At 35.3% G+C, this 16,929-nt stretch overlaps 1 protein-coding gene across 1 annotated transcript in view; it reads left to right on the top strand.

The window, feature by feature from the left end:
• The window catches only part of LOC106873736 (electron transfer flavoprotein-ubiquinone oxidoreductase, mitochondrial), a 77,092-nt gene that overhangs the window by 49,500 nt on the left and 10,663 nt on the right, over positions 1–16,929 (top strand). Inside the window, exons 6-11 of the mRNA XM_014921228.3 lie at positions 3,361–3,479; positions 8,709–8,786; positions 10,023–10,235; positions 13,775–13,849; positions 15,217–15,360; positions 16,477–16,639. Of these exons, the coding sequence (XP_014776714.1) occupies positions 3,361–3,479; positions 8,709–8,786; positions 10,023–10,235; positions 13,775–13,849; positions 15,217–15,360; positions 16,477–16,639 (792 nt within the window). The remainder of the gene's footprint in view (positions 1–3,360; positions 3,480–8,708; positions 8,787–10,022; positions 10,236–13,774; positions 13,850–15,216; positions 15,361–16,476; positions 16,640–16,929) is intronic.

Raw genomic sequence — 16,929 nt, 5'->3', positions numbered from 1 at the left:
GAATAGAATAACAGAACACAAGACTCTTTGCTACTCGATGTACAGATTGTCTGAATTCTAACAAAAGGGAAAGCATTTACTTCAAAAAATGTGTAGAAAGATAGAACTACATTTGAACGACTAGCCTTCAGCACCATAATTCTGTTAGACCTTCAACGGCTGGAGAAAGTTCAAAAGGTCAGCTCATTCTCGTGTAGAAAGAGGAAAACAAAAGACTTTAAATTTTAAAATGCTGATTTTTCTGCAACTAAAAATTCTTCAAGGTCGTGCCCCCGTATAGCTGCAGTCTAATGACTGAAACAAGTAAGAAAATAAAAAAATTCTGGGGTCAATACAGTTGTCTAAAAATTCCTCAAAGTGGTGCCCCAGTCTGGCTGAAACAAGTAAAAAAGAAAAAACGGAAAAATGACCCAAAAATATAACCAAAGGGGTTTTGTCCGGATCCCATTCACTGCACATCTGTCGAAAATGGCAAATTCGTTATAAACATTAACCTTACTCGTTAATTTAATCACAAATCATAACGGAAAACTTTTGTAATACCCCTGCTTGAAATTTGGTGGCAGGTATCCCAAAATAATACTGCACACCTCACAGTGCATTGCATCATAATATGGTGCTGGGCATATTGTTGGATAATGAGAGAAGAGCAGTCAAAGAAAGTGTGACAGCTTTGACAGCATGGTTGCATGTTCATTTTCATGGCAAGAAATTGTTCATTTAAATTAATTTAAAATTCCTTAACTAAAACTTATTTTTTTACAATAATATTTTTCTTACAATATCATCATATAACTTCGATCTTAATCTGTTTTCAAAATTGATAATAAAGTGGTTCATTGTACGATGAGGTTATCGAACATTTTACGTCTCAAAAAGAATAGAACTTACATATAAGTAATTTAAGTAAGTAAAATTATACGGTTTCTTAATTTTCAGTGTGTGCACATAAGAAAATTATGGCTTATTTTAGAATGCTTACAATTTATAGGGTATTATTAATTCATTTTATTTTAGTGCAATATTTCTGTATCCCAATTGAATTAAGTTTACATTATTTACATTTTGGATCCTGCATTTTGAATAGAAATACACAGTTTGTATGCCTAATTTGAGTAATACCAACGTTTGTTATAGTATGGTCAGTGTAATAGCACACCCAATGACAACAACCACCATATGCCACTGACTTTGGGTGGTTGAAAATGCTATAATTGAATCTCTACATTGGATTTGGCTTAACCAAACAGAAGCAAAGAAAATGGTGGTGTAATGTATCAATCCCTTTTATGTGATAATGGAACAGTCCAAACCACTCAGCTAGCCCATTCATCCTTATTATATCAGACACAACCCCAGCAATTTTGAGGGGCAAGATTAGTTGGTTATATCAACCCCAGAAGGGATAAAAGGCAAAGTTGACAAATATTGTAAAGAATTTTTTTATGACACTCTAATGATTCTTGGCAATCCACCGTTATTATATAATAATAATAATTCTTTCTAATTTTGACACTAGGCCAACAATTTTCAGGGAATTGGAAGTTGATTGCATGGACTCTCAGGACTTTATTTTATTGATTCCAAAAGTATGACAGCAAAATTGACCTTAACAAGATTTGAGCTCAGGACATAAAGAGCCAAAAAAGTGCTTGAAAGCATTTTTGTCCAACATACTAACAATTCTGCCAGCTAGCTGCCTTCCATAATTATTATTTGTTTGTCCGTCATTGTCAACAATGACTAAGGACATCACTTGGGAGTAGATGGGTCGTGGTGTGTCCAGCTGTGGCTGATCAGTCTAATGCATGCTCGGAAGGCTCTGCCACAGGTCAGGTGCTGGTCGTCTGCAAAGACTGAAGGGAAGGAGTTGGCTCTGGACTTGCTCAGTTCGTGTTTTCTTTGTGCCCCTGCAATCCTGCTCTTATTGTAGGCAATGGCACCTTTGTTGCTGTAGCTTCATTAGGTCTTGTGTTTTCATTTCCCAAGGTGTCAGGGTTGATCTCAAAGCTCTTTGGTAAGACTTTGAGCATATCCTTGAAGCACTTCTGTCCACCTTGCGTGCACTTGCCTTCTGTCAGTTTGCAGTAAAACAATCTCTTGTGGAGTCATATATCAGGCGTTCAAAGAAGGTCACCTGACCACCTGACTTGCACTCTAAATGCTTGGCAGATCAACTCAAGAGAGAACCTCTGTGTCTGGGACCTTGTTTTGATATAGTGTTCATAAACCGTCCAAGTCTCACAGGTGTACAGTAGTGTAGGCAGTACAACTACTTGGTACACCTTCAATTTGGTGGCCAGCTTAATGTCTCCCCTTTCCCACACTGATTCATGCAGCCACCCAAATGCTGAGCTTCCCTTGGCAATGTGTGTGTTGACTTCATCATCAATGTTTGCAAATCTAGAGAGTTTGCTGCCAGAGTATGTGAACTTATCAACAACCTTCAGAGTTTCCCCTTTGAGAGTAATAGCTGATTCCATATACAGCTTCTGCACTGGGTAGGTTGGTGTATGATCTCTGTTTTCTAAGTACTGATTGTGAGACCAAAGTTGTTGCAGGCTGTGAAAAAGCAGTTCATGCTCTACTGCATCTAGGCCTCTGTGGCATTGTCGAGTGTGCAGTTATCTGCAAACAGGAAGTCACACACTGGATGCTCTTCCACCTTATTATTATTTTATTATTGAGTGAGAAGGCAGTGCATGCCATCAAAGTGACACTGGGGTACAAATATACAAAGCCCAATATACCCATCATGACTACCCATCTGATAAGGGTAGTCCAAGTACATGCGTCACAACCATATGTGCATGACATGATGATCTCATATCAAAATTAACAGCACATGACCTTGCAGGTGGGGCCCAGTTGGAATTTTCTGTAAGTCAAATAACCCATTCTGCTCAAAAGGTCCCTAAATGGAGTTTGTTTAAGGATATGAACAAAACACCCATGTTTCCAGAGGCAAATTATTCAAATCCCAAAGAATTCCCCTCAACACATGGCTATGATGCTCCCCCACTACTTCTGCTCATAATCAGAGATGTGCATATCATCAGCTACTAAGGGACATGCTCAACTGGTTATGGTCAAACAACTGACAAGCAAATTTGTAGTATTGAGCAGAATATTTGCTGTATCCCATCTTTTATTTCAAGACAAAATATCTACAGGATAACACTTCCAATCAGTTAAGATCAAAAGCCATGAGAGCTACTACCTGGTACTGCATCAGGGCATTATTATTATTATAATGGACAGCCTTTAGCCTCCAGAGGTTGAAGTGATACATTTTTTCATCTCAAAGTGGCCTCACTCCAATATGGTGGTCTTTTTCTTATTTATCTTTTATATTCTCAGGAATGCCAATGAGGAATCATGGTAATTACATAGTCAGACTTGGAAATGTAGTTCGGTGGCTAGGAGAACAAGCTGAATCACTGGGTGTAGATGTTTACCCAGGAACAGCAGCTGCAGAGGTAAATAAAATACATATGCTGTTTTCATGTTGAATATAAGCATTATCATACTTACAATTATTACCTACATTCTCATAGCATCATCAATTTCATTGTCATCATTATGTCAATTTTTTTCCTAGCTGGAATGGATTGGACAGGTTTGTGCAGTGTCATCTGTCTGTGTGACCTTATGATGTCACATGTATGTCTTGTCGAGTGTTTTCAGAGCTGGACTAACCACTTCTAGAACTCTACTTTGACACCCACTATAATACATAATAACTCCACTCTTAACTATGACAGTTTAACTCTGCACACATCATTTATTTGTATTATATGGACATGACTTTTCTGTTTAATTAACCTCGGGGGAGCTTTGGTCGAAATTGAAAACAAATTCCAGTTCTGACCATTTTTTTTTCTTAGGTATAGTGTATCAAGGGTTACATTTTCCAGTATGTCCTTAATTTTTTTTCAAAAAACCAAGGCATAATTTGAAGGAGATTTTGACTGTTATTTTTTGGAGGTTGATCAACCACATCACAGGTTGCTATTTAGTTCTATATTGGCCCTAATCAAGAAAACTTATGAACAAAGGCATCACAGCCATGACTCTGGTTTTTCATAGAAGACTGCAGGACAATATCTAAAGTGTCTATTCCTTATTTAGAATAGTAGGGTCCAACCCATCCCAGCATGGAACATAGACATTAACTGATGGTAAGGATGCCCAGGCAAATCAAAATCAAGTTGTTTGTTGCAACTGTCAAATCAGTGCTATTATATGGCAGTGAAACATGGACACTAACAAAGAAATTATTAAATGGGCTAAATAGACAAGGATGCTACAAATGGCTTTAAATGTGAAATGACAGCAACAAATGAATGCCTTTATGGAGACTTACTGAAAGTTAGCTAGAAGATCAGGCAAAGATAGCTGCAATCATCTGGTCACTGTGTGTGCCACCCTGGCCTGGAAACATCCAAATTAGCCTTGTGGAACCTACATCATGGTAATGTAAGAAGAGGAAAACATCATCACACTTACATTGACAATTGATTGCAGATGCTGGCCTGGAATGTATCCAGAGTCTCAAGGCAGTGATGATGGACCAAGAAGTGCAGCAGATAGACTTTCTTGCTGCAGCCCAGGTTGGAACCCAGCCATAATAATGATAAAGGATGTTGAGGATGATGATGTAGTGTGTCATTTGAAGGAGATGTGACTGCTATTTTTAGTAACAACTACATAGGGTCTCCCTTTTCTCTGTGCTATACATCAGTTTAAATTTACTCTCTATGCTCACATAGCTAGGATGGGTTGTCACAGTCCATGTCATTTTTGTAGGGATCTACTGTTCCCATAGACTGACACTTGGAAGGCCTCCACTGATGAAAAGATTATTTAATAAGATAATTTGGGCCAAGATGATAAAGAATTCCACATTCAAGAAAGAACCACAATGTAACCAGAGATATACAACATTCAGCAGTCTGGTCAATGCAGATGTATATATAAATGTATGTGTGTGTGTATATCTTAATATATAAAGCTGAAGATGTGTGTCTGTGTGAAGCCTTTTAAAAAGTTTATAGAAATCCACATTTTCCACTTATTCGTAAACATTTTTACAACAATGGAATTTTCTCGATGTGAACTTTCCAGTGCAGTAATTAGATCTTTTAAATTCCTTTTACTTTGTGTGATTTAAGGGAGATTTGGCTGTTGCTTCTAGCAACTTTTATATTTATTCCTTTTTACCTGTATTGGCATTCTTACACATCGATCATGCGCTCAACATATAATATACAGAATAAGAGTAAAAGAGGGAGAGAGAGAAAGCGATACATACAAAGTCATAGATTAACTTGCTTTAAGACTATTCTTTCCTTCTATCTTTTCACTCTTACTTCGTTCTTCTTCCTCGCTCCCATTTAATAACTTTCTTCTACCCTCTACCTCAAACATATTTTTCATAACATAGTAACGTAAAAACACACACAACCACACATACGTGATTGATCTGTGACAACATACACATAAACACATACACATGAACACATACACACATCAATATTATAGATATAAGATTTAGTTTGTGTGTGCTTATATAACACGCGCACGCATTGCTATTTTATAACTGTCTTCTGTTCTCCCTTCCTCTCTTTCTCTTTCTTCATTGCTCCCCCTCTCTCTTCCTCTCTCCCTCTTCTCTCTCACTCTCTCAAACGCATACACGCGCATGTACACACAAGCAATATATATAACTCATGTTCGTCAATGTTTTGTAAATATACAAACTACAGAGCTTATGGACAACACATTGCAAATCAGTGAACTTCATTAGAAATGTGGGTAATTTTTCAGATTAACACCCACACGATTTTCACTAGGGTGTTAGGGTTAGGGTTTTAGAGTCAGGGTCAAGGTTTTAGGGTTACGTTTAGGGTTAGGGTTAGTGTTATGGTTACAGTTTTAGGGTCAGGGTTAGGGTTTATTTACCTTGATATTATAATTACTAACAGGGAATTTATTGGTTCTTTTAGGTGTATTATTTTTATTTTTATTGTTATTATTTTTTTTTTGCTATTGTTATCATTCCCATTATTAGTATTTCTATCATTATCATATCTAATGTTATTAATATCATTATGAATCTTATCATTCTTCCAACTATTTTTATTATTACTACTACTATTATTATTATTCTTATTGTTTTTGTGATTATTATTATAGATATATTGGCTATTATTCCTATTATTATAATTATGAATATTTATGTTATTCGTTTTTTTTGGGGGGGCTCCAAGTAAAGGTACTTAATATTTTGCTTATAACCTGCTTTTTCCAATGCAATGTTGTAGTGTTCCTTATACTTATTAAAGATATCTTTGTTGGACAAGAGATGCAAAATTCTTTTACTAATGCCCTGTACAAGTCCTCTTTTTATAAAGTTTGGGTGGTTGCTATGTACATTAATATATTTGAGGTTGGTATTTGGTTTAATGTACAGTTCATGTAATCCCATGGTTAAATTACAATTGGCATTTAAATAGTTAACAGAATTATGCTCTTTTTCTATCATGATGGTTAATCCAAACTGTTTGAAGAACTTATATAATTTTTTCTTTAGTAGTTCAAGTCTCCTATTTGAGGTGTTTTTAAGGATAAATAATGCATCGTCTCTGTAAAGGCCTCGTCTGATCTCTGGGAATTCTTCATGTAAGTGTGATAATAGGTAAATACCCACTAAATCAGATACCTGTGCTGAGTCTGGGACCCCCTTAATGATGTCAAAGTAATTGGGGATGTCCTTCCTTACCCATAGATTGTTATCGAATTTTATTATAGATTTCCTAGCTTCTATGATTACCTTAATTTCATTCATTGTCAATTTGGCATGTTTTTTACGGAAAATCAGAGCACTATTTAGAATTGTAGGGTTAATTGATGAGTAGTAGTTGTCTATGTCTATTTGTAGGAACTTATAACTATTTTTATTCTGTATATTGGAGAACCGATTAAGGGTGTCGTGGGTATTTGACCATAATTCTAGAGTGATTTTACTTTTTATAGTAGGAATATATTTATCTAAGATTCATTTACTTAGCTTACATAGATCGAATTTATTAGGGCAGATTAGTCTAACTTTCGTGTCTGTTAATAAATTTTCTTTATTATCCTTAATTGTTATGTGGGGTCTGGAAGGTGCTAAAGGTTCAGTTTTCTCTTCTATGTTGTAGTTGGTCTTAATCTTCTTGGCAGATAAGTTCAAAGATCTTAAAGTGTTATTAGGAACTATTTTGTATTTTTCCATTATTTCTTTATGCAACAACCAGTGGTATAAATTAATATCCAAATTATATGAGTTCCTGGTTTTGTTGGAGTGTAGAGTAATTCCCTTTTGCGATTTCAGTTGTAAATGTTCTTGAACTACAATTAAACTATGACCTTTTGATACCAATGATCAACTTCTAATTGTTAATTGTTGCTCCATTTCTTTTCTTATCTGAATATATTAAACCACGGTTTTACCATTTAAATTACTAACTACTGTTAATCTTATAGTAAGGCCTATACATAATAAGGTAATGCACCAGTAATTCCTACAGATACATTTATCCCTTAGACAGTTGCATAACCTCTAACTCATAATTTATATATATATATATATATATATATATATATATATATATATATATATATATTATAAGTAAGTCCCAAACAAGGTGAGAAACCATTTAGTGTAATGGAGAAGTTTAAATGTAAGGAATGAATTTACTTTTGACTTGAAATAGTTTAGATCATAAGAAAGAGAAAACATTGAGATAGAAGAGAGAGAGTTCCAAAGTCTGGCAGTTCAAAGAAAAAAAGCTACAACTATAGAAAAACTTCTGTATGTATGTGTGTATATATATATATATATATATATATATATATATATATATATATATATATATATATATATATATATATATATATATATATGCATATAATTTTACATCTGTCTTCCATGGTGGCATGTGTTGGATGATGCAACAGGATCCGAGTTCAGTGCCTGCTTGGACATGTTTCTACAGCTGAATACTCTTCTGTATGCCAACCACTTTACAGAGTTATTGTTTCTTTTGTTTTTTGTAGTATTGATATTAGAGTGGTCATCATATAACTCACAGGATTAAAAGGCCTCCTCAATTTAATGGTGGGTATTGTAGAGAGGCAGGCAGGTTCATGCCAATTGTTGAGTGGTTAAAGTATGAAAGAAGGGACAGAGGATAGGTTTGTTGCTATAGAAGAAACACATGGCTATCCTGTATGATATAAAGGTGGGTAGGAGTAATCAGAGTCAAGTTGAAAAGAGAGAGATAGAGATGATGGTGATGAAGTGTTAGAATGTGCCTTCAAGGTACAACAAAAGTGTAGACACAGATTGGGAATGACAGGCAGGTAAAGGTGTGGGGTGAAAATCAAGTCACAAAATAAACATTCATTTTCAATAAACCTTATATTTTATATGTATCAAACCCTCTTTTTTCTTTCTCATTTTAGCACAATTCAGTGTTTGTGTATATGTACGTGTGTGAGAGAGAAAGAGAGAGAGAGTGTGTGTGTGTTTGTATCATATTGGATGGCATAAAAGACACATATATTTCTGTAGGGGGAAAAGTGCATCTTATCTGTCATCAAACACAGTAATTTATAGCTTCTTTTTATATTGATATTTGTCCCTTTATGTAAATTTGTAGATCCTATTCAATGAAGATGGCAGTGTTAAAGGCATTGCTACCAATGATGTTGGAATCCATAAAGATGGATCACCAAAAGTAAGACATTTGTTTTGCTTTGTTCATTTTTTTTCTATTGTTCCAAAATAATCTTAATATAGAGATGTATCAAACAAAGCATTGTGCCAAAATTTCTGTTAAGGTTGTACGACTACATTGAAACTCTATCACTGGATCATATGGTCCCTATTTTAAACATATTAAGAGGTTTGCCAAGGGAGGTTTAGCTGCTGCATTAAGGTCAAGTGACTGCTTTAGCGCTGTATCACTGGATCATGTGGTTACTGTTTTCAGGTCATTTGAGAATTCAGTTGAGAGGAAATTGATTACCAAATTGTGCTGGCTACAAAACTATCAGAAGCTTTTTTCCTGCTTTTTGTATAATTTGTAGCTTGATTCTCTTATTGTAGCCCTTTTTTAAATACAGTATATAGGTTAGATAGTTTCACACGCAAGGATGATAATTGCTAAAGATTTGTTAGTAAAATGTTTTAGAAATTTTACACATTATATCAATAATGAAATAAAAATGGTTCCTGTTTTTTCAGAGAAATTACCTGAGAAAATTATAATAATGTTTCCTGTCAAAGAGAGCCTTGCCATAATGGAACTTGTAATCTTTATCATTATCATAAAAACATCTAATTTTTTCCATACTGCAATGCATTGAACAGGCTTTGAGTACAGTGAGTCCCCTCTGTTGTAAGCATTCAGACCAATTCTCAAATCTTTGCTCTATTTCTTATGATATTCTTGGAGGTACTGCAAAACAATCCTGAGCACTGTATTTTCTCTGTTGACTAAGCCTACAAAATTTTGTTTTTTAAATACCATGATGTGTTTTGATCCTGTGTCAGCTAATTTCTAAAGTCTAGTCTTTGGTCTTCCTCTGCTAACATACAGTACATTTTATTAAGTAATCATACAACTATTGATCAGACTACTGAATCAATAGTTCTGAATAATTGTTTTCAAAATAAACTCTCTCCTTTATTGCAGAACTTTTAGTGAATTGCCTCTATCTTTGATGATGTTGAAATCATGAAAACTTGACTTACTATGTATTAATACTCAGTTTATAGTTTAAGGTGATTTTGATCACTTTTAAGCTGATAACAGGAATTGTTTTTGTTGTCAGTGTTCTTGTTGCTGTACCTTATGTTGTTGCCGTTCTGCCAGCTTGGGGGATAATTTTGTCAAAATATTTATAAAACAAGTTTTTCCATTGTTTATTTTCAACACAATGGCTACTTAAAGATTGCTTGTTTTCAACAGGATTCATTTGAAAGAGGAATGGAATTACATGCCAAGATGACTATATTCTGTGAGGGTTGTCATGGACATTTAGCAAAACAGTTGTACAAGACGTTTGATCTGCGGAAGGACTGCGAACCACAGACTTACGCCATTGGTTTCAAGGAAATCTGGGAAATCAATGAAGCAAACCACAAACCTGGAAAAATAGAACACACAGTTGGATGGCCTCTTGTAAGTTCAGTCTTCTACAGATGTACTTTCACTTTTGTGGTGGGGAGGTGCTTTTTTTTATATGTGAATTTGTTATGTCTCCACATGCTATGAGTAGACTCTACTAAAGGTGGTAGAGTTAAATACCTCTCATTTCTACTCTATTGCAAGCATTCAGATCTGGTCTTTGGTTTGAAGATAGCTTTTCATGGAAATTGTCTTTTCCTCCTGGCCAAGCAATAAAAAAGAAAACAAGTAGTAACAGCACTTTCCAAGATATGTGAGCAGTACTTTAATATGGTTAATAATTTATCATGGCTGAAATATTTCCTGGTCCCAAGGAGTATTTATAACACAGTTTTGATAATGTTTAATATATACTGGTTTTTGAGGCCTAGTTTTTGCAAGAATTTTGAGTTTTTAGTTGTTTGCTATTTATGACTAAAGAATGTCAGTTGTGAGACTATTTCTTTGACATGAGTATGGACTAAATTGTTATGCTATTGAAAAGTATTAGATAACCATGTCTTCATTTACGTTCATTATTAAGGTTTTTTGCCATTGAATTTAGGTTACAGGTGAATGGCACCTAGAAGTGTGTATTGTTTAAGTGACAATATTTAGGCCACTGATATTTGGAAGGAAATGTGTGTGTGTGTGTATGTGCGAGTGTAAGACATAATATAATTTGTGGTACACCATAGTTGCTAGAATGTAAACTATAGAGAGCCTCTGTGTATCAATACAATTATATAGCCTGATAGGGAACTGGTAAACCCAGAGGTGATCAATACACTAGAAGATTCTTATACGAAACACATAGTGGTGGCTTTGCAAATATTATTGCTAATTATTATTCGAAGCTGTTAGTTCCCAACCAATTTTGATAAGCTCAGCTGGATCAAGTCCTTTTTATCATCATTAACACCAACAACAATGAGAAAGTCTCATTCATGACTAGACCTGCTGGAAATAGCAACTGAATTGTCCTTAAATCAAATGACAGGCTACCGTCTTAATAAGGGGGAAAAAAAATCCCCGTTAGATGTAAGTTTTACATACCCCTAGAAAGACAGGATAGTCATAGCTGAAATTCTTTTCATCATAAGTCTGCTCAATCAGGATTGATCTGGAATAAAACAACTTGTATTCTGGTTATAACAAAGATGATAAATAAGGAAAATGTAAAAATGATATACGACTTTAGATAAAATGAACTGGTAAGTGACGATTTACTCTCCATTATAAAATACAATGATTGCCATACATGAAATAAAATAACAGGTTACAACAAAGATGTGTGAGAGACTTCAGGCTGGACCATTGATCTTGTAGACAAAATTGATGTACTGTTTGGTAGTGTGTAGAGGCAGCCATTGGTCTGTTGGTCGTGTGGTATTCATACAACAATGATGTAGGAAGGTGTCTGGTGGAGATGAAAATGGAGACTGGCTGGTGTCAGAGATAAGTTGCATGTGGTCAGTGGCATGTGCCAGAGAACTAGAGCAGTTAAGAACTGTCATTCTTACAGAGATCGGGAAGCTCCCAGAGCTGGTGATTGATTTCCCTTTGGACAGCTGGAAACCAACCAATATGAACAAGTTCGGCTAATCACAAGGTCATGTGACTTGCTGGAACGAAAAGGCCTGTGGAGCCGATATCTAGGTATTTAAGTCTAAACAACTGCAACGAAAACATCTCACACATAATGACAGTGTAAATCACTTCTGCTACAGTTACTCCCCTGTGAGAACATTTGGCGTAGACAAATGTGCAATACACATCAAGAGACCGATAGCAGAAGAAAGAATGTACTGAAATGGTGTACAAACAGTTGAAAACAATTGAAAAAATAAATTGTCCAAAATCTGCTGAAGCAGAAATAAAGCAAAGCAAAAATAAACATTTCAGGACCAAATGCAACATTCAACACTCAGTATTGATGTGTCAGAGTGGATAACATGAGGCAGAAAGCATGTATGTATGTTTGTATGTATGAACATTGAGCAAAAAATATTTGACAATCAAAAATGTGTCAACGAAATATTTAACAATCAAAAACAGGAATAATGTGAAAAAGGGGTCCTGAAAAGTGAAAACATGCGAAAAATATGTAAAGCCAGTCTTTTGAAAGTACAAACACGCAAAAAGTTCATTGTGTACAGAGAGTCCACTTTAAGATGTTAGTGAACACTATGGTAAATGGCAAAGAATAACACTACAAGTGTCATGATAAGAAGATGCAAGAATCCAAAATGGCACAGTAGAAGACAAGTGTTCCTTGAAAAAGGTGCACTGGAAATAAGAAAGCATCAAGGAATGTTACATTCTTACTGGAAATGTAACTGCGCATTTTACAGCTATTTTCAGCAAGTAGATGACACTGTAAGAATGAAGTGACATCTCGTGAAACATGAAGAGAACTACCAAAAAGTTGTTAGGATAACATAGCCATCAAAACTTGATGGCTGAAAAATTCTTAGTTTTCCATGTGATAGAGCTGATAATGTAAGGGTTGTCATGAAGTTGAACATTGCAAAACCACATCGAGGCCACTAATTATAACAATAATGAGTAAATAAAAGAAATGGAAAATGATATACGACTTGAGAGGAAATGAACTGGTAAACAACAATTTATTCTCCGTTATAAAATACAATGATTGCCATACATGAAATAAAATAAAACAACAGGTTACAACAAAGATGTGTGAGAGACTTCGTGGTTAGGCTGGACTGTTGATCTGGTAGATAAAATTGATGTACTGTTTGGTGGTGTGTAGAGGCAGCTGTGTAGTGTTCATACAGCAACAATGTAGGCAGGTGTCTGGTGGAGATGAACGCGAAGACTGGCTGGTGTCAATTACATCATTGTCAGAGACGAGATGTGTGTGATCAGTGGTGTGTGCTAAAGACCTAGAGCAGTGTAAGTAAAAACAAACTGTTGTGCCAATATGATTGGATGGCTGGAGACCAACCAATACAAACAAGTTCGGCTAATCACAAGGTCATGTGACCTGCTGGAACAAAAAGGCCTGTGGAGCCAATATCCAGATATTTAAGCCTAAACAACCATGATGGAAACATCTCACACATAATGACAGTGTAAATCATTTCTGTTACATGGCAATGTCCTCTACATTAATCTCTAGAAAACACCAAACAGAATGACTTCAGTTAAAACACTTTACTACATTATATTACCTTACATTAATATCTTACACTTCACTTGACTACAAGATTTCTATATATTGAATCTACACTACTGAATATACATTAATGCTTTAACCCTTTAGCATTTAAACTGGCTATATCCAGCCCAAATATCCTATGTTTTATGTTCAAACTGACCAAATTCAACCTCTCACACCTACCCTATCATGTCATTGTAAAAATAAACAATCACATCATTGAAATGTAGGAGCAGCAAGATAATGCATGATTAATTCAAAAAGATGTGAGTAAATAAGCATTTGACAGAATAATCTGAATGCTAAAGGGTTAAAACAGTTAGGGATCTATCTTATACATTTATTAATATCTATGATCCTTAATTTTTAGGATATGCACACCTATGGGGGATCATTTTTATACCATCTTGGTGAAGGAGAACCACTTGTTGCTATTGGATTTGTGGTAAGTAACTTTTACAACTTTGTTTCCTTTTGTTTTTTTCTTTGTTTCTTAAAAATTTGTTGGGGGGGGGGTTAAGCTTTATTGCTTGGAATAATAGGTTTATATATGTGTGTATGTGTATCTATATGTGTGTGTGTGTGTGTATACTGGGGTCAATGGTATCCCATGCTGGGATACCATCAGGAAGAATTTTAAGTCAAATGAATTAACCCAAGTTCTTTTTTTTTAAGCCTTGTACTTATTCTATCAGTCTCTTTTACCAAACTGCTAAATTACAGGGTCATAAACTCACAACACCAATTGTCAAGCAGTGGTTGGGAGACACACAGACATAAAGACACACACATATATGATATGCTTCTTTCCAGTTTCCATCTACCAAATCCACTTAAAGGCTTTGGTTAGCCCAAGGCTATAGTAGAAAGTACTTGCCTAAGGTACCACGCAGTGGGATATATAAGTTAAATCTTTATGCATGAACTGCTAGTGTTTGTTATTTCTTCATCATGTGTCCATTCTATTTCTCCTCAGCTATTATTCAACCATGAACAAGCAAAGAGGAAATGAAAGAGGTTGATAAGTATGTGTGTGTACACACACGCACATATACATTTGTATATTCTGTGAACTTTAGTGAAATGAAGTGAAATAGGTACATCTGGGAGTTGTAACTAGGTCACTAGACTCACTTTGCGCACTGTAAAGTACTCATTGTCACACACACGCTCATGTATTTGCTCTCCAGTAAACACACTGTAGAGTAGTGAGAACACTAGTCTTATGAGACAGAAGGCAACATATCTAGTGCAGTGACACAGTGAACTGCATTTGTACACCCAAAGTGAGGTGGTATGTAAATAAGTAGGGACAACATAAGTTCAAAGGAACCCATTATACTCATCAAAGAAGTAACAGTATCCCTAGTGTTAGTACGACAATAAAATGCATCTAGTAAATTATGACTTTTGGCAACACCAACCTGGAAAACATTGCCTTAGGTCTAAATATAACTACATTGCTTGCTTTAGTCTGAACAATAGAACAGGTTGAACACTTACATGCTAGTGAAGAGGTTAGCAGCAAGAAGAATATCTGGCTGTAAACAAACCCATGCTACCTGTGATGACATGACCTCAGTTTAACATTTGCTTTTTTCATGCTGATACAGGCCAGATGAGAATTTTTGAGATAGTATTTTATGGTTTGATGCCCTTCTTGATGCCAACTCTGTTATTTATCTCATATGACATACAGGGAATGACCTGTCACCCTTGTTAACATGCAACAGAATGTAAAACTGACACAAAAAAAAGCATTAAATTATTAACTTATATATATTTTTTTCTTTTCCATGATTAAATATTTAGATAGCTTTAGACTATCAGAACCCATACTTAAATCCTTTTAAAGAATTCCAAAGATTCAAGACTCACCCTAGCATCAAGAGTATGTTGCAAGGAGGAAATAGAATAGCGTATGGTGCCAGAGCTTTAAATGAAGGTGGCCTTCAGGTAAACTATTTTTTTATTCATTTCTTATTTGTTGTTGCTTAGCCATAGATCAGCTTTAATTGATTGAGTTTTTTTATTAAAGTGCTGTATCTAGTGCAGTATTATTTTGGGTGTATGTGCGTGTGCAAACTTCTTTCCAAGTTTTAAGATTAAGAATGTAATTTGAGGGAGATTCTATACAGTTGAATAACCAGGTAAAGGCCACTCTCTCTGAATCAATATCTTTAATTTGGTTGTTGTGACAATTGTGATGCGATGTAAATTATAGAAATTTCTCCGTTTTAACTTGCCTCATACTGACTCACATCATTTAACCAATCAAAAAATTAAATGCTAAGTTATTACCTGAATCTGCTGTTAGATTGTAACACAAAATGCCTTGCAGTATTTGTTCTGGCTGTTTTACATTCTGAATTGAAATCTCACTGAGGTCAGCTTTGTCTTTCATTTTCCCATGATTAATAGAATAAAGTCTCAATGAAGTTGTGAAGTCAATTTAACTCTCTTCCTCTCTCAAAATTTTGGCTTTGTGCCTATGTTAGAAGTTATCATGTGGTTTTACATTTACTGAGAAGCAGAACCACAAGTGACATTAGTAATCACTATGGCCACGTGATAATAGCTGATAACTAGAGTAGAGGTAGATAGATGATGGTGATGTGGTCATATGACAATAGTAGGTCGTTGCTACAGTAGATATTGTTGTTATTATTTACCCCAGTGGAACTCTAATTGAAGAAACTTTAAATCAAAGACATTCCAACTAAGGTACAAGGAATCCAGAACCACATTATCCAACATGTCCAGGGTGTGTTTTAAGTGAGATATGCCGGCTATTTCATCATATCAAGCAACCACTCAGAAGCTTCCACAGTAGCTTGCCATACTTGGCTTAAATATTGATGGTATGTGCTTATGATGGTAATGGATGGTGCAAGTGTATAGGCTAATGATATATGTTAATGAGTGGTTGTTAGAGTAATGGTAGTTGATAGTCATATTACATGTGATATTAGTAGTAGTACATGGTAGCTAATGACTACATTGATGTAAACATACACCAACTCTATCACTGTTATAGTTAACATCTCAATTATTCTGTTCTTGCTTCTAAAGAGTATACCCAAACTTACATTCCCTGGTGGCTGCCTCGCAGGTTGCAGCCCTGGATTTATGAATGTACCAAAAATTAAGGGTAGCCATAATGCCATGAAGACAGGGATGCTGGCTGCTGAAGCTGTTTTCGATATCATTGCAGAGGATCCAGATTCTGCAGCAGGTAAGAATTACCTTTCATTTAAAATTTTGTTTCTTTAGTTCAAAAGATGAAGGGGAAGAGTAATGTTTTTCTCTTCCTTTTTCTTTTAGTAAGAAGGAAAGGCAACACCTATGCCCTATTACAGGACCTCCAGGGCTGGTGAATGGGAGGGAGGAAGATGTCCTCAAACTGAATATCTGGCCCTAATGCTTTACAATAAAGTGAATTTTCCTGAAGGCATCTAAAATGCCAAGTAGTGGTGTTTAACCGATTAAGTAAACCATCCAAGTAGTCCATGTTAGGATTTGAAC

Source organism: Octopus bimaculoides, chromosome Z, assembly GCF_046866305.1.
Source record: "Octopus bimaculoides isolate indiv1 chromosome Z, ASM4686630v1, whole genome shotgun sequence".
Taxonomy (NCBI): domain Eukaryota; kingdom Metazoa; phylum Mollusca; class Cephalopoda; order Octopoda; family Octopodidae; genus Octopus; species Octopus bimaculoides.
Note: the sequence above shows the minus strand (reverse complement) of the source record. Positions and strands in the feature narration are given on the sequence as shown.